Source organism: Neopelma chrysocephalum, unplaced genomic scaffold, assembly GCF_003984885.1.
Source record: "Neopelma chrysocephalum unplaced genomic scaffold, ASM398488v2 Primary Assembly neopelma1_347, whole genome shotgun sequence".
Taxonomy (NCBI): domain Eukaryota; kingdom Metazoa; phylum Chordata; class Aves; order Passeriformes; family Pipridae; genus Neopelma; species Neopelma chrysocephalum.
This window is the reverse complement of record NW_020898011.1, coordinates 4868344-4893142: the sequence shown is the minus strand read 5'-3', so window position 1 is coordinate 4893142 and position 24799 is coordinate 4868344. Positions and strand designations below refer to the sequence as shown.

Genomic DNA, 24799 nt, shown 5'->3' with positions numbered 1-24799 from the left:
CAGCCCTGCTTCCAACCAGCCCTGCTTCCAACCAGCCCTGCTTCCAAGCAGTGCCTTCACACCTCCGAGTCTGGGGGCTGCTGCCACCAACCCTTCTGCAAACAGCACCCAGGAGAGCAAAGAAAAGTAACTGCACTGCAACATAAGCCTCTGGTTATTCCTGCTGCTCCCTGCCAGCCCAGCTGCAGAAGAGTGGGAGAGCCCCAGCACCTTCTCCCTCGCCGGAAAATCACCCTTAACAATGAGTTTTTCAAATTAAGCAGGTTTACAGCAGTGACACAGTGCAAAGAAGCCCTGCAGCATCAAGGAGTCTGGCCCACCACATTTGTTTTAATGCTTTAAACAGATAAATTAAAGTGAAATGTGTCTTTCAGTACGTCACTGAATAGGCAAGCTGAGAAATAAATTGAGCTTCACATATGCTTTTATAACACATAACAACTGTGACTGTCAACACAAGATCCTTTTCACTGTCAATTCACCACGCATTCTGCGAGACCTTGGGGCCTGCAATTATTTCATTTCCTTTCTTGTAAATGCAATTTCCACTTAGTTTGGTGGAATAAAGGTGCACAAAAGGTGATGGGAGCTGCTTGTATTTTCTGATCTGTTCAAAACTGTAGAAATCCACAAACTACAAGCAGTACTTTTCAGGAACAACCTCATCTTTCTGCCAGGGTAGCAGTTCAAGAAAAATGCAATGGCATTATTCACGTCAAATTAACTGCTGAACGAATCTTCATCTTTCTGATTAAATTAAAATGAAGATCATCTTTCTTCTAAGGATACTTAAATGAAATAAAAGGAGAAAATACATATGATTGGAAAAGGCATTCTGCTTTTAATACTCAGTGCAAATTAAATACAACTGTAAAGCACAAAAGGAAACTGGGCTCTTTATCCACTCAAAAATAAATGATGAAAGTACCTGCAGAAGAGTGAAGTATCAGTTCATAAAAGAGATGCAAACTGAATATCCAGCTCATCTGTCATGACTCTACCATTTGAACCAAGCAACGGAGACTTGCTAGAATTGGTCCTGGTGGTATTTGTCAACTGACAGAGCAGGAAATCAGAGGTTTAATTAGCCATGACTACAATATTCTGCTGATCTGATTTGCCTTATCTGTTTCCTTCCCTTGAAGTGACAAAATGACAAACAACCTGGCAAGGGAACCAAAGCAAGTGCACAGCCCAAATCCAAAAGGAGCTTGGTATTGTTGTAAAACAAACCACTCCTCTGGGGAATCTGTATGAAATAAATATTGCTAAAGCAGGTTTAACTCTCTGATACTGAACTGGCACCTCGGGTCTTCAATCTGCTGTAACCAAAGATTCTGCTGCCCATGTGTGCAAATGCAGCACCAGCTGCACTTTTTTTTAATCTTGAGATTTCAAGGTATTTACCAGCAAACTTTTAAGAGAAATAGTCAGGACTTGTTTTTGTCCAACAGAAACCACCCTGACACCTGCATACAGACCAGTATGACTCATGTGATTGTATTTTTTTAAATATTTGCTAGAACTACTTTTAATCAAGAGTTAACAATATAACTATCATCCCTCTTCTCTCCTAGATATGGAAAAAACCCTCAACCTTGCTATTCCTCCAAAACTCTTGAATTCTTTTTTGTGGCAGAAAAGATGAACTCTTTTTGAAGACTTCACAGATTTTAAAAGGAAAAGAACTTTATTACAGAGAATTTTATTTCTACTTCCAAAAGAGACTGCAAATTATTTGACAAGTCAGTGGTAAACAGCTGCAGACTGTACATTTATCTCGTTAACCAAAATTGATATTAAATCACTTTCAAAATGCACCATCTAAACACATTTGCTACTGAAACATATCTAGAAATCCATATTCTACTTACTGCAAAGTAGGCCTGGAGCCCGTTGCAGCCTGAGGCTGGTTAGAGACAGGACCTGAGTTGGGCACTTTGGAAGCGAATTCTGTCTCCACGTCCTTCTTGTTCAACGCTGTCTGTGCAGCACTGGCTCCTGAACCTAGCACAGGCAGAGATTTTGATTCTGATGTGGCCAAGATTCCAGTGGGACCTAAAACCCAAACAAAGTTCAATGCTTCTGTTACCCAGAGGGACTGGTCTAGAAGAAACACAAGTACAGCAGAACTCAAGCCAATGGCAGAAATCAAAATGGAATTTTAATGAACAGTGCATGGAGAGCATCAAAACATGGTGTTTGTAGCTTCTGCTCTCCCCACCAAGATTAACCCTTTCTTGTACCACAAGCAGTGTTTGCTGTATTGACACAGACATGCACTCAATCCCCTCTGGGGTGGCAAGTCCTGCTGTCCACACAGCACTACTGTCACAACTTGCCAGTGCTCTCCCAGTGGAGCAGGAGGGAGAGCCAGCCTCATGACAGAAAAGCCTGTTCTCAATACTGATGAGGAGCCAGTGAACTGTCTATAAAGTCCAAGATAAAACTATACAGCGACATTCAAACCAGCCACATCTGCATCAGCTATGGCACGGACTTACACTTGCACAGACTGTTTGTAACCAAGCAGAACATTAAGTTTTTTACAGATGACAGTAAAGCACAGCATAAAACTTGCTCCACAGAGCAGGGTAATTCAAATCATCAGCCCCAAACCCTCATTCCTCTGGTTACCATTACTTTCAGGAGTATTTTCACAGTAGGCCCAGACTACTAACTCCAGCAACAACGTCTGAGCTTTGGGCTGGAAAGAGAACCTGAGTGAACGTGTCTGTGCACACAGAAAATCCGACAGAGGCAGCTCTTGGAGAAACTGGGCATGGAAAGTACAGGTGTGAAAGGAAGTGAGTCACTGTGGAAGCAGGCAGAGTTCTCCATAATGGCTGAAATGGCAATGGTCTGGAAGAGAAGGTAAAGCTTCAAGAGTCACTTAATGCAGGGAGAGGAAAACTCCGAAGGAGTGCAGCCACTTACCGCCGCTGTCCTGGTCAGTGGTCACCTTGCGGCGCCGCAGGACCCGCTCCAGCTCCGTCTCACCGCTCTCTGTCTCAAGGGACTTCAAGCTTCGGGAACTAGTGGATTTATTCAGTGTTTCCTACAGCAAGAAACAGGCATGAGAAACTCTCTGAGGGCATATTAATGTCTTACCAAGCATCTCATATTCACAACTTCAGAATCTTTTAAACTGCATCAAAGCAACTGCAGTTCTAGGGCAGCGTGCCAAGCTCTCCCATTAGCACCTGGGGATCAGCTCACCACTCCTGCACTCCCTTGGATTTCCTGATGTAGGGATAAACCACACTTATCACACATTAGAGTTTGATATCAGGCTTAAGAAAGATACTCTGGATCACTAATGAACATATTCTGATGTTGCAGGGAACTGCCAACTTCCTCCATCTAAACATTTAAAGGATCTTAAAAAACTGCTGGACCATCATCATGCCCATAATTACCCACTGATAGCAAAAAGCTAAAGATCCATATTTTACTGCTCCAGCAGGTTTTATATTTTAGCATGGTCTCACATTGCTGCATCTTTATTAGCTACAACTGCAGCATATTATATCCTATAATCTAGCTGATCTGCCATAAACTTGACCCTATGTCTACATACTTCGAGGTTACTCTTTTTCACAGAGTTAGATCACAAGTTGAAACAGTTTTTTATACATACAAACCAGAAATACACACAATTACTGCCTTATGCCAAGGTCAGCATGTAGTATCAGTGAAGCTGCAAGTCTCGGAGCACTTTTCTTAAGGTGGGGGGAAAGAGGCTTTAAGAAGCTTTAAGCAAAGCCTGAAACCTCACAAACTTGCCACAGGAATTTAAAGATGCATACAGTGCATACTGCATGCATTTCCCAAATTACAAGAGTCAGTCATTGGATCAGAACTTGATTGAAAAAAATTTCCCCAATATGTTTATATAATGCAACTGAAAATGTGGTGCCCACATACTATTTCATTTTCCCTCTGAGTCTTGCCATCTTTAGGAATGCCCAGGAATCCTGTTTATTCAGCCTTCCAAAACATATCAGACTTGTATAGCATTTATCCAGCACATAAATAACGTACTCTTGACATCTTTTGTAGACAAGCACATAACTTCTGAGCAGAAATAGCCAAAGATGAAAGGAATTAGCAGTGCAAGTTGCAGAAGTTGTGCTGCTTTCAGAAACCCTGTAAAGTAACTCTTAATTCTTCTCTCCTTCCTAGAAGTTAAAATATTTTCATGCCTAACTATTTGAAATTTAACTAAGCAGGTTTTTCATTAGCAGTACACTCCAGATCTGTACAAATGTACACGTATGGAAAAACAGAGTCCCTCAAACTCTGCAATTTACAAAACATAAATGTGTTTTGTTTGTAACAATTACATGGAGGTCTACACAAAATGCATTATTAGCATAGTAACAACAAATGTTTACTCCATCACATTCCACCCCCATGTTTGTTGTCTGACTGTGCATAATCACTGGTCTCAAGAATAGACTGGAGCTGGATTTTATACAGTTTGCCATGCACTGGAAATACCCTGAAAGCTCAAAAGCAACAAGCCAGAGACAGAAGTGCAGTGACTGCAGGTTTCTCTCTGCTCCTTCTGAAGCACATAATCAAGGCTCCTCTGATGTCAGTGACACAGTGCTGAAGAAATAAAACAGCTACCAGAAAATGAAAGGATCTTTGGCAGGATCGTCCTGTCTAACCCTCACTGGTCCAAAGGGCACACCATATCCAACTACTCCTGGGAGTATGGAATTCCATTTAAAACATAGTCTCCGTGTTGCATTTTATTCCTTTCCTATTTACCTCTGCATTTAATTATGTGTCCCTCTAATCAGAGCTCTGCATTAAGGTCTGGTGGCTCTCTACATCATTTCCTCCCTTATTCCCCTGCTGGAGAACAGCAAGTGTAACATGTGATTTAGATCACAGCACAGGCTGAGCCCACACTCTGTGCTGTACTGTCTTGCATCACCCAACACAATACTGAGGTTGTTTTTCTAAGGGCTGTTTGGGTGCTGCCATGAATAACAAGAATGATTATCCTCACCTTCTGTAGAGTGCAAGTGAAGCATTTTGCTGCAATACTGGCAGAATTTCACCTTATGTGCCAAAGTTGCACATCAACTTGAAAAGTTTCAGGGTTACAGAAGTCAGAGAGCAAGAACTGCAGCTCCTTCTGACTGTTTCATACAGTTTTATCACTTGTGCAAAAGAAACAGTCAGTTAAAACAATTCAACATATGAGTAAAGGACACAACAGGAGCAAACTTAGCACATTGCTCTCAGCAGGACCCAACACACACCTAATGTTTTTATTTAGTGATAAAGGGGTACGTGGACAGCTATTCAGAATCAAATTTTTCTAAATACAAATGCAGACAGACTAAAGCTCTTGCTTTATTTAGGCTTTGTCTACGTAACAAGAAATCTGGGGCCTCTGGAGAGAGCAGCAGTTGATGAGGAGAACTCTACATCTACTATATGTGCAGTTCAGGGGATTTACTTTGGACTAGATATTCAGCTGTCTCTCCATCCCTAAGCATCCCCACTGTGAGTACTTGGAAAGTTTCCAAAGGATCTGTGGCAGATGCAAACCATAACATCCCCTCTAGTGGCAGAAGCATACAAGCCCAGAAGAGTTCACAGGGTAGTTCCTCTATAACACATTCTGTCAGCAAAACCAACGGCAAGACCAAAACCAACCCCTAAGTCAAACCATAAGTCAAAGGTGGAATTGGGGGGATTTGCTCCAAAACTGCTCTATGCTTTCAACCCAGAAAAGAAAATGAAATATAAACTGGAGGTTCTCTTACCAGAATCCCCTTTAATTCCTTCATTGCACTTTCAGAGGGCTTTGGTGTTTCTGGCTGTGAAGAAGCACAACACATACATGTTAAAGAACACAAGACACGGACCATGACAGTCTCTGCACTCCACAACAGCCTTCACACGAGGGGCTGTGCACAGGCTACAGCTGGGGCACCTCCTCCTGCTCCCTCTTTTTGTGGGCACATGGACAACATTCAATCTGTTCTCTTACACAGCTGAAGGGAAGAGCCTCAGCTCTCAACAGTGTGAACCACAGACTATACATAAAGATTATACTTTTGTGCAGAAGGTAAGCAATATTTTATAGTAGCCACACTCAGGTATTAGGTGTAAGTATTACATAAAAGAAAGAAATAGTGCTAAATATAGTCTACTACTTCATCAACTCCTCTACCCAGTTCAGTTACTCTCTCTGTGCTTTTTATTTCTCAGTAGCTGTTTGTTTACAAGTTTCTTTTCTGTGTCAAAGAAACTGGCCTTCTATTTACTTACTGTTGCCTTCATTTCCTTTTCTGTTGTTCAGCTATATGCTGCTCTAATGAATTTTATCCAAAATCAAGCAAAGTAAGTGAGGTGAGGAAAATGCATTCTTCAGAATGTTAAAGTCTGATTTCTTTTCAGTGTAAATTACTGTACTTAGCTAATATTATTGATCTGCTATTTATTCCAAACCTTTGTTTTAGGCCTGCTTGACTGGTTGACTGGTCTCAGGTGAACTCCCTTTTTAATTCTGTCCATCATTTCTTCAACTGCTTGTCTCTTCAGATCCGTAACTTCTTCACCTGTTCCGAAAATCAAGGACTCTATCACATTTCAGATATGAACTACAGAGAACTGGTACAAAGACAAAATGTGTTATACAGCCTCCTAAACAGCTTGCTTGCCATAGGCAGCCAGTTACCATAACCAGCAATTAGTTTTATTGATGAAACAACATTTACATATACAGTGTTCTTAGTTATACTCTGTGCAGCAGGTCTTCCTGCCTGCATGTGTGATGCACATTGCTCATGGACTGTGCAGATCCATGCTTTCTCCCACTTTTATTAAAAAGATATAAGCACAAATATATACACTTTTCCCCCATAAGGGGGCTGTTCACAGGGCCTTTCTTACAGGAATACTATCTTACTCTTCCTTCTCCACACCACAAAGAGGCAGGTTACCTTACAATGCACACATCTTTATGGCAGCAGAAACCAGCAACCTCATCTCTAGTAGGAGAATTCTAGATTATGAGAATTGCTGGATACAGAGCTATTAGAGATCTCTGCTATCAGCTAAACTGTCACCAGCTCTTCAAGGATAAAATGCCAATCTATTGAGGATCCTGCTGTGGACGCTGCAAATGCCAAACTGCAGAAGTTTGGGCAGAAGCAGGTCCCAGATCCTGAAAATGCAAAGCTCCTGTCAGTGTTTGGGAATGGCAAAAGCTCAATGCCAGAGGCTGAAGCCCCAGGGGCTGAAGAACACGGCTCTGCTTCCACTGTGCCTCCTCTCTGTGGCTGGGCAGGAATGCTGCAGCTTCACTGGCACAGCACAAGCTGACAATGCTCCAGGGCAAGGCCCAAGTGCACAAGAGTAAACTGTGTCTCCTGTTCCACGTGGTTTGAGAACCTGGCTGGAACAACACGCCAACACCTCAAACTGAACTGGACCCAAACATTTAAATAACACTGTGAAAGGGCAAAACTGAAATACCAGGAAAAGAAATGGCTGCTTTCTCAAGAGATCTGGTACTAGGACTGCAAAATATTCAGATGACATGGGATGCTGTGTGATGAACCTGAGCAACATCTGTTAACTTATCAGTGTTCTGGATAATGTAATAAAAGACACTTAACATGCCATACCAAAAAGTGGGGGGAAAAGAGTACTTAGAGCAAACACATGGAGAAATAGGGCTGATGCTATTCAAAGCTGCAAGATTGTACCTTGTATAACAGGAATATTAAAAAGGCTTTCGCTCTCTCACTTGTCAGGGTACTATTGATGATTCATAGAAATGCAGTTTCTGTATTCTAAGCCGATTTAATGTCAGGCTTTAATTTCACAAACAGGCTGTTTCAAATATAAAAGCTTAATTGGTGGTATGGGATAGAAACCACTCATTCTAAGTCCTTAACAAGGGTCAAAACAAGCCTCAAGTTGGATATAATAACTAGATCAAGAAAGAACTTTCTCCTTTTTTTATTTTTAAGAACAGCTCAACTATAAAGAGAGAAAAAAGCAGTTTATGTGTGATTGAAGAAAGGTCAGAACTGTTGAAGTTTGCTAATAAATAATGAAAGAATGGGGTTTAGAGAACATATAGTGAATTTCATAGTATTTACTGCAATGCAATCACTGTTTGGGATAGTTTCAACAAAAAGGTGTAATCAAAACATCTAGGATGCTTCAAGGTAAGGAACCCTGATAAATGAAGACACCATTTTAGACTTTTACTGAAAGATGACTCTTCATCAGAGATTTTGGTACAAGGTCACTTCTCTTTTTTTTATTCCCAGACCAACACCCTTATTTCTCTCAGACTGATAACCAGTTCCCAAAAATTCCCCAGGATCTGCCCAAGTCACTCCACTCCTCAGTTCCTCATCTGAAAAATGGGAGGGGTAATTCCTTCCCCCACTTCTCGCCTGTTGGTTCCATCCCACAATCCAGCCTTACTTACATACCATCAGCCTGCTAACAGCAGATTTTTCTTTAACAGTTATATCCTATACCCATAATTTCAGCCAGGTTTCCTTCTTTGTTTAAGTGTCAGCAAACGAGTTAAGCAATTCACTACAAACAAACTCCTGCTGTTTCAGAAGGAAGAGAGAAACAGCAAGAAAACCCTTGGTTATTTAACTGGCAATGCCTGTCTAACTAGCTCTGACTCTTCAGGCACTCGTGATCATTTGTAAATCTCTACTTAACTCCTGTTCTCAACCTACTAAGTTTCCAGCTTCCATTAACAACAATAAAATGCAATTTCAGCTGTTACACTGTGCATGCAGAGCCACTTCAGTGCAGGGCTCTGTTTTGTTTTAGGTTTTCAGTATTATTAAAGGATTAGCATTACAATCAACTCCGAGTGGTAATTTCACAAGATACGAATTGAGGGATGAAAACCGAAGCATTTAACAAACAAGCTCTGTGGAGAGGCTCTGGACACAAGAAACTGCAAACAAGAAGCCATCTGGAAGTTTGGAAATTTCCCTGTATTATGCTGTATATAACCTGCTCTCTGCTTAATGCTTGTTGGGTTTGTTCCTCTGCCTCTTCCATGGAACCTGCACAAAGCCCTGCACACACTGGAGCTGCAGTGATGTGCTGCAGTGTCTCCAGTCTGGAGGCACAGGTGGAACCCCTCAATGCTTCCACAGTGCAACCACTTCAGGCAGCACCAAACTGCCAGGCTGCAACTCAACAAGCTGCACACAGCCAGTGTAACAGCACGGGGCCTAAACTGAACCATCCTGTTCTCCCCACCCAGCTCACCCAGCACATCATCCCACCCAGATAAGTGCTTATTTTCTCAGGTTCTTCTGTGAACCTACAAGAAACATGACCACCCTCTCTTTTCCAAGGGAAAAAGGAGAATTTTTTCTACCACATCAGGTATGAATGAAATCAGTTCAGTGGAACATCTGATAAGCATCAGAGTCAGAAGCAGGAAGATCAGAACTTTCCTTCAGTTAGAGCAAGGGCTAGGTCTTCCCTTAAGGTTTTTGATCTGCAAAATCCATTTGGAAAATGTAAATTGAACGCTGATCATCAGTCCAGTTGTGGAGGCAGAGATGGCTATGAGGGCTACACAAATTTACTTGGGATCTCGAGGAAGCTTGCAGTAAAGTAAAACTGAATATTTCAGTTGGAAGGGACCTACAGTGATCATCTAGTCTGACTGCCTGACCACTTCAGGGCTGACCCAAAGTTAAAGCATATCCTTAAGAGCCTCTTTAAACACCAGCAGGCTTGGGGCATCAACTACCTCTCTGGGAAGCCTGCTGCAGTGTCTGACCATCCTCAGCATAGATAAGTTCTCCTAATGTCCACTCTGAACATTCCCTGATGCAGTTTCAAACCACTCTCATGTCTTCTGTCACTGGATTCCCAGGGAGAAGAGCTCAGCACCTCATTTTCCCTGTCCCATCCTCAGGAAGCTGCAGAGAGCAATAAAGTCACCCCTCATCCTCCTTTTCTCCAAACTAGACAAGCCCAGAGTCCTCAGCCACCCCTCACAGGAACACCAAAGATCCCACTTCCCATCTTGGAGCACATAGACCTGGGTTGCAATCCCCTTTCTGGACTCAAGGTAGAGGAGTGTGCTGGGACAGGGACAGCTGTGGGAAGTGTTGGCAACAAAAAGCATCTGAATGGCTCTGTACCCACAGCTCATTCCCACCAGCTCCACCTGCAGCACCCGGGGCATGAGCCACAGGGCTGGAGAAGGGATGAGCCATACCTGACTCCTGCTGAGGAGGTTTCTCCTTCTTGCTCACATTGGTGTTGGAGTGAGATCTCTTGCGAATCATCGACATGAGAGACCTTTGGGAGAAAGGAAAGTGCAGACTGTCATTCTGTCCTGTGTTACACACTGTCACAACGAGCAGGAACGCCACACACCAACAGCTGGCTTACACCTGATTATACAGCTACGTACAAAAGACTCATTTAACTGTTCTTGAAAGCAGATGTATGCACTGAATTACCCCCCACAATGCCTCCCATCAAAACACACCAGAGACATTTCTTTCTTTTTTACAGACATTAGGCACAAATCAAAACACTCCAGATCTGAATATTAAAAGACAGTCTCATTGTGACACATGACAAATTGAAGCTGCTCCAGCATAATAAATGGAAAGAAGAGCTGTAGATATTGAAGTATTGTTCTCCAGAGGACACTTAAATATGGTGATCAGTATCTCCTCACCATCTCCAAGTTTGTAATCTTCTTACAGTGTCAAATAATTATCCCCTCACTACAGTCAAAACGTAGAAGTCCAGGCAAGTAAATGATTCATCCTCAAGCTCAAGTATAAGCTCCTGTGCACATGTGATGTGTCAGTGGGGCCTATCAGTCCCTGCTGAGCACTGCTCCTTACAGAGTACTGACATCCCTGGCAGAAAGGGTCAAAACCAGAAAAAAGCAGCATCCAGTGCCTACGCTCTGAAGCAACTTCTATGCACATAAACATCACAGTGCACGAGGAAATACTCTGACTTAGCTACTACAGGGCTTAAAGAGAATAGTTTTATTTATTCCAAATAGTAAAGGGCAAAAATTTAAACAAAAAACCCCTTAGAATACCTCTACACATTCATGCTATACATTAGTGAGAAACAAGCAAGCGAGCTGAATGAGTTAATGGACATAAAAGAAGCAAAAGATCAAACACAACTGTTCAGAAAGTGTTAAGTTTCTAAAAACAATGCAAGATGCACAAAGGGATGAATTCTCCCTACTAACAGTCTCTATTCATATATTTAATACAGTAGTTAACAAGACTCCTGTATGTCATTTCTATTACAGAAGGTTGGAAAGTGTCATTGAAGTCCATTTATTTTTAAAACCAAGCAGACAACATGAAGATTAGTTGAGTTTCTAAAATTAACTAAGCACCCATTAGGGGCTTACTTAATTAATTCATTTGGGTCTAATGCCTGATACATCATAGACTGGTCAGCCTCTTTTATAGTCCTTTGTGAAAATCAGGCCCAATTTTGGTAATTTTGCCCAAACCACTTGATGATGGGGTGATGATTTTCTGTTTGGGTTTTTTTTCTTCCTTTTAACTTATGAAAGTAATTATGGGAACTCAATGGAGCCTGCATTTTCATCATCAGTATCCGACATGAAGGGACACACAGTAATCCAACATATCCTTTGGTTCAAAGGAGTTTTCTTTGCAGTGAAAGGCATTTCACAAGTCTATAATTACAGCTATCAGGTGAATAGAAAAAAAAATCTCCTAAATTTAGAGGAGACAGGTAACCCTCCTCCTCCTTCAGGGTCACAGTCTAGACAATTTGTTAAGCTTGGCAAGGCAGACACTGTTCAAAACTGGTCAGGGTGTGAGTCTGTTGGTAGGTGGGGCACAGTCTGTGTCCTGCTGGTAAAGAGCCCAAGACAGGTGGAGAAAGCCTTTTTTTCTTTAAAGACTCTTCCTGCTTGGCTGCAAGCTCCTGTACTGAACTGTGCCCGTGCAAAGCATCACCTGTGCCCCTCCCAGCACTTACCGTATGGGGTTGGGAGGGGGGGGCGGAGGCAGGGGAGGAGGGGGCGGTGGAGGAGGAGGTGGTGCAGGATTTTCAGACTGCTGTACTCGTTTTTGAAGTTCATCAACTGCACAAGATCAATAAAACAAACCACAGTGAGTCTCAAAACCAACTCTGACGGTCGAAGAAAAAAATGCTACTTATTAACTAAAGAACAAACAATGAGACTAAACACAGGACTGCTAGGAAGTCCTATTTTCAGCAACACTTTCTACCAAGAACAATGTCCTAGACACATGGGATTCCCATTAAACCAGTTACCTCCAGCCTGAGTTCCTTCTGAAACTAAAACTCCCCCTCACACAGGATTCTTCATATAAAATGTTAGAGCAGGGAAAACTTCATCCCATTCCTGTGATGGTCTGTTTGAGGCTGCATTTGAGAATGAACTAACAAGATGGAAGAAGTTGACAATTTCAGCTTCCAGACTTGCTGGTGGTGTGGGTTTTCCCCATAAAAATGGTCAAATCTGGGTGGTGACAAAGTATATTCTTTCTCTCCTGTTTACATGTCAGATCTGAAACATGGAAATTACTTTGCTGCACTTGAAATGCTGTCAAATGTAATTAATGGGGAAGGGCAGAAACAGAGGGGAAAAAAAGTCTTGAATTTCTTTTAGTTACAGAAATTCTCAGCAATTGTTCTGATACAATAGGAATCCAACATGGATATGGCTCACAGAATCACAGAATATGTTGAGTTGGAAGGGATCCCCAGGGATCATTGAGTCCAACTCTTAGCCCTGCACAGGTTCTTTGCTCTTGTAATGATAGATTCAAATTAAAATTACAATATTTTACACTTAATTTTAAATTTTAGAAGGTAAAAAAATTAAAGATCAACTGAGTGACTTTAAATTCCAGGTACAACCTCTATGCTGATAAATTCCTTCCAAAGAACAAACAAGCCTGGACGGAAACAATCTGCTGCCCAGGCATATTGTAGGTACAGGGTAATGTAAAACTAACACAAAGCAGTTCTTCCAAGCAGGACTGCTAACAAGCTCAAAGATAACCCTGCTCTTGAGGATATGTTTCAAAAAAACATGGCTATGCATGAAGCCTTAACTGAGGATAGGGACTTTGGCCTCCTGTGACAGGGGCTCAGACATTGCTCTGAGCAGGTATCAAACTCAAACCCTGCACTTGTGTGGGCCTTGAACTGAGCAAGGACTGCAAGCAAATGCACATGCAAATTCTTAACCAGCCATGGCCCCACATTCCCTATAATGAGGTCACACACACCAAGAGCCCTTTTTAAAACCAATTTTAAATTCAGAGCATTAGATCAGAAATTTCCTCGTTCAGTGGACAGGATGCTACAGACAAGCCAGGCACCATCCTGACTGCAATAACTGTATGAACCTGCACTGCAACAGTTGTTCCCTACTAAACATTCTGTGAATCTTTTCTGTTTGTATTCTTTGGGAGTTAGTTTACATCTTAGTAGCTAGCAAGACTGTTTCTTTCCTTTCATTCCTTGAACTAAGTATTCAACCACAAGTAAGAGATTTAGATGTGTAATTCTCATGGATATGAGCCATAACAGCCCCCTGGATTTGTTTGGCAACTCCCTTTGTAGGGCTCTGAAGGTTGTACTCATCTTTGAAATAACTGTTTAAATAAAAAACAACAGCCCACCCCCTCCAGACCCTCTCACATCAACAGACATGGTTTTCTCACATGTCAATATGAAGAGCAAAACGTGTCTTTATTTTCACTGGTGTCTTCTATTGCAAGACTATTAAATGGTTGGGTAGCTTGATAATTATGGGATGTTTTTGTACAATTCATACAATGAAGACTCCCCAGTCTGACAAACCTCTGGTTAGAGTTATACCACTGTACTTTTTTTTAAACTAGGTAAGAAAATTGAGTATGAAGGATTGTGTCTTTCACACAGACACCCATCCCATGTATATATCCATCTGTAAGGCTCAGGGCAATGTAACAACAGTATTTTTATACCTTACAGAAGTTTTACAAGGTTATTTTTTCACACACATTTTGGACATGATTGTTCTGCATTTAAGGGCAGTTGCTGTACTTTGTCTAGTGAAACACAGGCCTGGATCTCAGCTGAACAAAAGCTTCTGGGGTCTCAAACATAAAATGTATAATTCCATTAGATGTGCACCAATCACCCTCCACACACTTCACCTCTAAAATGAAAGTTATTACACAATTTTACCTGAATGCTTTAGGTCTCTAGCTTTTTCTTCGGAGTGCTGACATTTAAGCTCTAGTTCCTTTTTATCTTCTTCCAGAAGTTCTAGTTGCTGTTTAAGGCGACTAATCTCCTTATGCAGTGCTTGATTCTCTAGCTGCTCTTCCAATTCTTTGATCTGCAGTTGGCAAACAAGAGCATTCATCTCAATAAAATCCATTTTCTGTCCCTCCTGTTGACAAATAACCCACTAGGCACAGTTATCCTGAAAACATAATGTTATAGTATAGGAGTGAACGACAAGTCCTAGAAAGAGGAAAATTTTTGAATGAGAGCTGGAGAGATTTTTTTGAGAGATGTCAGAATTTCCTATTATGATCCCAACTTGCTTTCTCTCTTCTTTAGAACATGTCTTTAGCTCTAAAGTACTTAAGCTGTAAGTCGCTCCCTTTTCTTTTTATAGAATTTTTATCACATAATTAGAATTTAATTTCAGAACGTTTCTTCATTTGAAGCACGAGAACATTGACATTTCTGTTCTCTTACTGACTGCTTCCACTGACAGGCTGGTTATTTAAGCTCCCTCCTCTCAACTCGTGCAGATGCCAGTGGGTGAATTATGGAATACCTGATTCAGAGGCAGCATTCAGATGCAGAGTAGCAATAAATTCCCAGCTCCCTAAATATGTACCTTTTGCTCTAGACCCATTATCAGATTTGTGAGAACATGCCTCAGGGCTAAAGGAAAGCTCATTTTCTGGGAAAGCAATTGTGATTTCTCCCAGCTAAGAGATTTATCTAGTCCAGTTTTAAAGAATATATTTGTTTATATCCCAGCACTTTAGATCCTATTTAGATCCACACTGCAGCATTCAACTACCCTTTCCCTGCTCCAGTATGCTTGGCTTTTCCCCATCCATTTCTTTAGCAAGACCCAGACTACTAATGTGAACTGCCTACCTCTCACCTCCTGGTATTCTAAGCCTATCCTCCCAAGACAGCCTTACATTACTCAATGTCCAACATATTCTCCTGTCATCTCTTTACTTAATGGAACTTGACTTAGTGCTTGTAACTGCACTTTACTGACATTCAGAATAAAATACTTACCTAAACCAGAGGCTTCAGGCTGAAAAGCCTTCAAGTTTTGTACTCATGTCTTAACAGTGACCCAGAAAAAGGGAATCACAATCTTCTCAGAAACTTAGCTTATAAACTCTGAACTCTTACAGTGGATAAGATCTCGAATAACTCTGAATATAATAAAGACACGACACTCCTTAAATTCTGGAGGCTTTCAAAGACTTTCGCATAAGGAGAAAGAAACAGTGTTCTACCTTTTGCTGGTGTTGAAGCCTCTCTTCTTCTAATGCGTGGGTCAGCTTAGCATTGTCATCCAAAGCCTTCAAGAGCTGTTGATCAGGAGCAGAATTTTGCAGAAGCAACTGACTCTGCCTTTTCATCTTGTTCTGTTCAATAAACATCTGCCAAAACAAAACCCACGCCCAACAAAAACAACAGTTAGGCACAGCCTAATGCCATCCTGGGGAAAACAGCAACTGGAAAGAAAATGAAGTTAACAGGGTGTTAATGTGGCAGAAATAGTGAGGAAGAAGGTAAGAGGAGAGGGAAAGGAAGTTTGAGAGTAAAATTTACAGGAGCTAAGCTCACACTGAAAGGAACCAGGTGTTTGCTGAGAACCACCCACTGCTACACCTCAATTACCCACACAGCATTCAGAGTTAAACACATCTCTGAATTTTGTTTCCTGGAAATGGGAACAATCTGATCTCCATTTGGGGAGTTCTGGAAAGACTGAAAGAACTCTAGGTGGAGGATAAATGTCTGTGAATTCATAGGTTACCTCCTCAAACATGTATGCAAGCCTTGGCATAAAGCCCACTTATTTGAGGGTTACCTGGATATGTGAATGATGGAGAATCCTTGGGAAATGAATTTCACTCCATGTCTGTGTAATCACTGTATGCACTTGCCCCAGGAAAAGGCATTTCAGGGCAATTTCAGCCTTTTAGTTCTGATCCTTGTGTTCTTTCCCCTTCCCAAGTTATATTTTTGGTATGGTGAATGAACATTGGGGGGGAGGGTGAAAATCAAATAGTCTAAAGACTTGACACTGATAAAAATACCACACACTTCTCCAGGCTTCACCTAAGAGGTGCAGAGGCTGGCAGCACATGCAGTTTCTGTAAGAGATCTGCTCCTTCCAGACTGTTTAGGAACTCGGGAATAAGAGATTGCTTCCTGACAAAAAAATTCCTAGTGAAGTTATTCTGCACCTTGACATCTCTTTCAGGTAGAGGTTTTCCCCCAGGCAACACGGGCTTCCACTCGAAAAGCTCAGCCATGCCTGTTCTTCCAGCAGAAACAGGGACTGGGTCATGCTGAGGTCTCAGCTGAGTGTGCACAGGTCAGAAGAGCCACTTATGGCAGGAGAACAGAGTATCTGAGAATGCAGATACTCCCTCAGACTGTAAAAACACTGTTGTGTTGTAGAGCACAGCAAAAGCACGAAGGTATTTTAAGAATAAGGTATTAGAAATACAAAAGTTCCAAATTCCCATCCTATTCATTCACAAACCAAATGTACAGACAAAATATGGTTTCTTCCCATCTGGTGCTACTACAATGCTACGTGATTTACTTGTTTTAATACAACTGGATATCCAAGAAGTGTGAGCTGATGCAGATTTGTGGCAAGCATTCCACCCAGTGCTTTGCACAGCCCCTTCAACTGAGCCTTCCCAGCAAGCAGCTCTGGAGCTGTGCAGACAGACAGAGACCCCCTGACCGAGCTGAACTGGGGTCGCAGCACAGCCCGACCCTGCGGACCAGCAGGAGCCAAACCATGCGGCCCTAATGCCAATGAAAACTGCCATGAACACTTCACTGGGCACAGCTGGGCCAGGGGGGCAGCAAGAAAGCACTGGAAACATTCGATGGAGAGGAAATGATGAACGTAGGCTCCAGTACTGCACTTTGTCAGAAAACAAACAAACAAATTGATGACAATGCACAGGCCACTGTGGCGTGCTGCAAATGTGCACTGCACATCAGCTCCCTGCCCCTACATTCTGCCACTCAAACCACCATGCTTATGTTACCTTACACTAGTAGGGCAGTGGCAAAACCAATTCAAAGGCAAGAGAATTCCAGAATCAAAGTTACCCACAACAATCCATAAGGGTTTGCCTTTGCATTGCCACTCATTCCTTTAACAGTTTATATTTTTTAAAGAAACAGCATCTTTGAAACATCCTAGTTGAGAAAGGCCCAAATCACTGCTAAAGAACTCAATACTGTGTCAAAGCTTCCTGTGTTCCAGTCAAGTCACTCAGAAGTTATTTAACCCTGACAGAAACAACATCTCCCTAAAAGCCACCTTTAGCAAACATCTCAGTTTACCCACTGTGAACCTTCAAAGCAAAGTGAAAACCTGGATTTATTCTTTTTGGAATCTAAAAAATAGTTCGAGGTGATCAATTGCACATTTTATTCACCAAGTTTCTGCCACTAAATCCAACAGAGTTGTTCCAGCCTGAGGGAGCAGAAAGCTGCCAAAACAAGAAGAAATCAAGTAGAGCAACTTGATTTCTTCAACTTGAGCAGATACTTCACCAAATGCAGAAAATTCATATTCACTTTGTTTCATGTTCTTCTGCAAAATGAAAAAAATCCTTTTGAAGATCTGGGTGAAAATTTTTTCATTCAGAAGCTTTCACATAAAGTCCTGCATTTTCAATCACCTTCCTAATTGCTTTCATGATACTGCAAATACGTTCCTGCTTACAGTTTATATATATATATATATATATATATATGGAAGTGTCTTCAACACCACAAAAAAAATTGTTGCTTATAATGTAAGACTGAAATCAGACCACACGGGGAGTCCCATCCAATTCAGGAGTTACTTACACACGTGTTTTTTAAGTGCCAGCATATTCTAAATGGAAGGGACAAAACTAGACAGGACAGTTGTGTCAGACAAAGCAGAAAGAAAGCTGGTGATGAACTGATTGCAAGTTTTTAAGAGGCTGCTCTTATTTGAAACAGGACAAAAAAGACCCTTAGAAATTATTTCTAATTTAAAATTTAAAAAATCAATTCCTGCTTCAGCAGGGCAGAAATCTGACTGTCTGTACAACCTTGAATATTAATTAAAGTGACTGCTGAAAGGGCAAAGCAGCTACTAACAAGATTACTTGGACGAGGTGGAATTTAACCAACGGATGGATTAGTTCTGACTTTCCACCTGCTCGACAATTATCTGCAGAGTATCCCAATCAATGCTGGAAACACAAGTCGATAGTGGAGGAATCCACTGAAACCACAACTGCAGTTAAAGGCAGATCACAAAGAAAAACAGTTTGCTTACACCTATCATTCTAATTTTAAAAATCTCCAAGTGCTGTGCAAACCAGTTATGTATCTTCCTCCCCTCAGTTTACCAAGAGAAGCCTCAAACTGCAGGAAACCTGGGACTTGGCCACCTTCCATTAGTAGACTTTACACAAGAACTGAGGAGGTGAAAAAAGAGAAGGGGGTGAAAATACTAGAAGTTTTTCCCTCGACCTCAGTGGGACCACACCTCGTTCTCAGACCCTTGCTCCATCCATTACCCCACAGAGCATTCGCTGCAGCTGATATGGGGCTGTGTTTTGGATTTTCACTGGAAACAGCACTGATAATAGAAAGATATTTTCCTTATTGCTGGGCAGGGTCTACAGAGAGTCAAGACCTTTTCTGCTCCTCACCCAACCCCACCAGCAAGTGAGCTGGGGGGGCACAAATTGCTAGGAGGGGACACAGCTGGGGACCCCAACTGACCACAGGGAAATCCCAGACCACATGGCATCATTCTCTGCACATAAAGCTTGGGGAAGAAGAAGGAAGAGGGGGACATTCCGAGTGATGGAGTTTGTCTTCCCAAGTTAAATGTGATGGCAGTCCTGCTTTCCTGGGGAAGGCTGAACTCCAGTCTGCCCACGGGATGCAGTGAAGGAATTTCTTGTTTTGCTTTGCTTCTGTGTGCAGCTTTTGCTTTATTTATGAAACTGTCTTTATCTCAACCCATGATTTTTCTCATTTTTATCTTCTGATTCTCTCCTTCTATCGGGGGGAGTGAGCAAGGGGCTGAGCTTCCAGCTGGGGTTAAACCACAACATCTCCTTACAAAATATTTTTGCAAGGCAGGATGTATGTTTAACAAACCATTTATGCAAGATTATTTTGTAAAATTCCTGAGATTTTTACATCGCTAAGACTTTCAATTTACTTCTCTCACCGTGTTCCCCTCTTTTGGCTTGCTTTGGCTGTGTGTATTGTATTTTGCTCATCTTTGTGGAAGAGTGCTTTTCAGAGCTAGCCTCTATATTATTGCAATGGCCTTCAAGATACTCTCTGCCTTCCTTTGTTTTCCTATAAACTACTCCACAAACAGCTGAGAGATCTTACAGTGTCTCTTAAACCTGACACTAGAATTCTGGTTAAGCTTGCCAAGATTCCTGTGTTAACAACCCTGTTTTAGTCAGGCAGGTACAGATTTTTCCATGCCTCCGCCCCTTACACACTCTATTTATTTAGTTCTTTTATGCAGATTCCTCTACCTTTCACAATGGATTGTGACTCACTTCAAATCCTCTCTGCTTTTCCTTCCCCCTCTCCACACCACGGCTGACAATATTTACTCAGTTTCTTTAGAACCTCTAAAGAGCATGAATTCTAATGTTTGAAGTTGGATCATTTTTGATTAATTAAATATATATTATGGTGGTGCCAGCAGCATGACTATAATTAGAGCTGTATTGGGGTTTTTTATTTTAATCAAAAGCTCTGATTTTCAAGTGTTCGCTCACTCCTATATGTGCTCTCCCCATCTCTTGCTCCACGTCTTTCCTCTCCTCCATCTGTTTGCTCCTGCACACATGTTCACCCACACCTGCACTCCCAAGTGCTCACCTGTGGCAAATCCTCCTCACCTGTCAAAAGGGCAGCAGGCAAAGGGCACCCCTTCAAAAAGCAGCCCACGCCAGTCCCTTCCCTGGTCCCCTGCCATGGCAGCTGCAACGCAACCCCAGGAAGGCAAAGCTGGAGGATGAAGCCAAACTATGGAGAAAGGGGTGACTGTGAATACGTGGGCCAACCACCCCATGAAGGAAAACTGCAGATACCTCAGCCCCCTGAAAGACAACGTGCCCACCACCAAAGAAGCCCCTCCGCAGGCAGCAGTTCTATATTTCAAGCTAAAAGACATGTTTGGGCTGTTCGAGATGCCACAAACACTAAGATGTGCCATCCCACAGTCTCTGCCATGGTGCTGTGGTGACAACTGCATTACCTGGAGCCTATTTCCTTTCTTGAAGTGCTCCAAAGAGGCTGAGCACAAAGCACTGCACGTACAGTGTTGCCCTTTACTCAAAAGCTATTCCTTCTCTCCACACCCCACAGCTTATCACAACCAACCACTGTGGCTTTTGCAAAATCCAGGCAAAAATTCAGCAGAAAATTTGTTTTTTAAAAGAAACATTTTATATGGACAGAGAAAACAGGTGGCTAAGGAAAGCAAGCAGAAAATCCCTGAACATCCTTAGCATAATCCAAACAACAGCTACTGTAAGCACATCCTAGAAAACTTAGCTCTCAAAACACAGCTGTGACCTTGTGACATGATCCATGTGAGAGAACACTCACACAACCTCACTCAGGCAGAAAGCTTTGCTGCTGTGGCTGCAGTTGTGGGCCAGAGCCTGTCTCTAATGTCTCAGGTCACTCAAGGGACACCATCAGTGTGAAACCATGCCAATGAGAACAGATCTCTAAGTAACTTGAAATTCTAGTTCCCCAAACACACATGAGCAAAGCCTTTTTTGTCATATGCTTCTGTATTTCAACAAACTTTCTAAAAATCCTTCTGCACAGCGGGATCCCGAAGGAAGACAAGCAGGCACACACAGGAAGAGTAATGCAGGCCTGAAGTTCACTGTTGCAGTGACTCCATTCTGAATGGGAGAATTTCATGGAATGAAAAGCTTCAAGTGAGCAGCTACAGAGACAGTCTGCAACAACAGGGGCCCGTATTCTCAGAAGAGACAACAACTAAATAATCACAAAATCCAAGAAGTACCTGTTTGCAAAAAAAACAGCGTTTCTTTGGACTTGCACTTAACTTCTTGCCTGTTAGTTTGTTACTCAATTACAAAAAGTACTTTCAATATAATTGTTCAAAATGAGTATGTACCTGAACATTACAGTTATGAATCTAAATAGAACAACATTCTGCCCTCAAGTATCAGATTATACTTTTATCTGAAAAACAGCTTAACTACATATTTATACTAATTTCTGAGAGATGTAAGACCTTTATGTACAATCTTCCGTTGTCAGTTAGTGATCAGAAGCACAGAATTATTCTGTACTTCAGAAGACAAAGCAAAACAACAGGAGATGTAGGATTGATACTGTAATAATGCATGCTAAATGTACATTCTTAGAAATATGTTTTCTTAAATGCTGCAAAGTTCTCCAACCTTTTCACACAGCACAGTCAGGGACAGAGAGCAAGTGCAAGAAACATCTGGGTTCATTTCCTCACCCCTGGCTTCCAGATTGTCAAATCTACTTACGTTCTATCTCAAATTCTCCAAAATTTGTTCTGTTTAAAATGTTGCAATATGATTCTGTTCCTATCCAAAACACTGAAAACCCAGCAAACCCCACAACATTAACAGAACACACTAAGTCTGTTCACTGTTTTCTATACAGGTTCAAAATGCATATATGCCCTTGCTTAAAATAACTGACTGAATGCAGTCAGCTGAACAGGAGTTATTAAATACACTTTTTAGCTTCTCTTTTTTTTTTTTTTTTGAGAAAGAGCAGCAGCAAAGATAAAAAGCAAAAGAGCTCTCTACTCAAAGCTGACTTCCTGAAGGCTAAATACCTGCTTGCTGGCAGCCAGGGTTTCAAAATCTAAAATCCACTTCATATCAGATATCACATGTTTCTCTTTACAATAAATACTTCAGTACTGATGATTCATGTAATTTTGATATACAATGGCTTTCTTTAAACTTGAGCTCCCTGAAAAATGATTACTTAGGAAGCCCAGTTTTTATTAAAGAAAATATTGATGCACAGCTTGGGATAGAAAACCTTGAAAGTAAAACCCAAGCGCAGAGCTTTTAAAATCCAGAACGCAAACAAAACAAGAAAAAAACCCAATCCAACCTAAACCAAACTCATGATTTTATAGGGCTTCAGTCTATCAACAGAGTGAAAGTGTTTGTTAGCATTTTCTAAGGCAAACATTGCCAGTCACAAGCCAACAGAGCAGCCACCAGCCATTCCATAATGCTACCCACTAACTCATTTTCCTCTTTGGGAGTTTATACCTTTTCTAGAACATGGAAACGATTTTTTTTCAGCTTGAATGCTCCCTGCAATAGCTTATTCGAAAGGTACATGTTAAACAGCAGCCAAACTTGCACAAAACTCAACTCATATTGTATTTCTGCAGCACTTTTTTATGAGTCTACATACTTTTCAGGAATAACACAGTGCTTTGGATTGTATCACTAGAGGGGTAGCTAACCCCTCCCAGACCCAACCACCACACCAAAATGTTGGTGCTAAGCCCACTATAAGCCTCACCTTAAAAGGGGACAGAGGTAAGACTGCAGGAATAATTCTGAAGTGCTTTATAAACACTCTTGAAACAGTAAACTCATTTTACAGATTAAGTACAGATGTTAGCTAAGTAGGACATGAGGTTGCACAAGAGTGCAATTGGTGAATTGAAATCAAGTCATCCAAGGTGGTAAGTTCTTGCCCAGTTGCAATGTCTTAATTTGACAAGATCCCTTTTTCTCAACTACTCACCTCCTGTGCAAATGACTCTGCTTTCTTCCGCAGGTCCTTTTCCAGTTCAAAGTTTACATGGAGCTCTTCATACTCCTCTACTGCCATCACAGACACTGTTTATAATAAAACAAGATCAGAAATAAAAGTGGAATGGATCAAAAGAAGAACTAGTGTTTGATTGATAAGCTGTTATTCCCTAGTATCATGAATCCTTGACTGACAGTGTAACCTAGTTTTACGTTTCTGCATACAGTTTGCTTTGCATATTTGTCCTACTTGCTCTAAACCTCATATATATGCACAATTACTGATCTTCTGAATGAAGCAATACTCCTCTATTCAGACTTAAAATCTCCAGTAACAGACACAAGGTAGCACAGAGCACATTTTGCCTCTTCGGGTCTAAGCAACCAAGGCCTCAAGAGAGCTTTGCTGAATCTATCAAAGACTGCTGTGTTATTTTTGAGGCATCTGTATTTGTCTGCCTGGTTTGAGTGAGGCTAGATGTGCCCCTTTACAACAGAGATTTAAAGGAGCCCCAGGAAGAAAGCAGTGCAATTTTGTGTTGCCTGTATTTAAACTGTGCTCTCAAAAGCGAGGCTCTACGGGTGGCTAAAGCTTAATCATGGACATGCTTCCCAAACCATTCTGAACAGGCTGCAGGCCAGGACAGCAAGGATCATCTGAAAGCACTCAACTGTTTATTCTTAACATGTCTCAGTGATCACTTGCAATATCTTGGTAGGCTTTAGCTCTTATTGGCTGAAGATTAGTTTGCAAGGGGATGACACTGGATTTCTAACACAGTTGTAAACAGGTTCCTTACTTTTTTGGAGATAAGCACAATACCCAATAAACAACCCACATACTTAGGAAAGCTTAAGACAAATTCAGCGCCTCTGCCTGAAATGCAGTGAGTACACAGCTCCAACACAGTGCCCCACAGACACAGGATACAGCAGGTATTGAACAGATACTCTGGTAGCTCATTTCAAGCATACAAAAAAGTCTTGCTTTATGTTGCCAGTGCATCAGGACCTAGACCTTTCCCCTTCCTTCCTGGAAAACAGGCAAATGTGAAACGAGGGGTTGTTCCTTTGATCATGCTTAGAAAATAGAAAACATTTCAGAAACTTTTCATCTGCCACACCATCCCATCAAAATCTTTACGCTCACATGTTTCATCAATGTATCTGAAGTTTGTTGTTATAAGACTCTTCAAATATTGCCTGTCATAAGCTTAAGCAATGTAGACACATGGGAGAGATGGACACTTGGTGGAAGCTTACAGGATGTGCCCTAACAGAACTTGGCCAGACTCCCTGTCTTCCACTTTGTGAAAACGTGAAACAGTCAATAAGACTTTGAGCCAAACAATTTTTAATTTCACAAGGCTAAATAAGGAACAAGAGAAAAGAGCACAGTAACCCAAGGCACAAAAACGTTCCCCTCCTCTCTCTACTTCTTTGGGGTCAACCATTGCCCATGCAGAAGCACTCACCTTCATTAAGCAAAAGCTTTTCTTTTCTGAGCCATATCTCTTTTTAGACTTCCACTACCCTGGGTTTACCTCTCTTCTCTTTCTAGGAAAGGAAAATTTCTGATTTCCTTCCATAATTTGGAAATCTTATTTCTCACATTCTAGCACTCTAGCACCTTTTTCTCATCATCCTCTGAACAT

At 41.5% G+C, this 24799-nt stretch overlaps 1 protein-coding gene across 3 annotated transcripts in view; it reads right to left on the bottom strand.

Annotated features, from left to right (window-relative positions):
• The window catches only part of SHTN1 (shootin 1), a 57671-nt gene that overhangs the window by 7204 nt on the left and 25668 nt on the right, over positions 1–24799 (bottom strand). For 2 of the 3 annotated variants that reach the window (XM_027705602.1, XM_027705605.1), the window contains 9 exons: positions 23137–23231; positions 15576–15722; positions 14263–14416; positions 12034–12139; positions 10256–10338; positions 6478–6587; positions 5790–5843; positions 2938–3058; positions 1875–2058 (listed from right to left, as the gene is read on the bottom strand). In XM_027705602.1, the coding sequence (XP_027561403.1) occupies positions 1875–2058; positions 2938–3058; positions 5790–5843; positions 6478–6587; positions 10256–10338; positions 12034–12139; positions 14263–14416; positions 15576–15722; positions 23137–23231 (1054 nt within the window). The remainder of the gene's footprint in view (positions 1–1874; positions 2059–2937; positions 3059–5789; positions 5844–6477; positions 6588–10255; positions 10339–12033; positions 12140–14262; positions 14417–15575; positions 15723–23136; positions 23232–24799) is intronic. The other variant, XM_027705603.1, reaches the window with a different exon arrangement.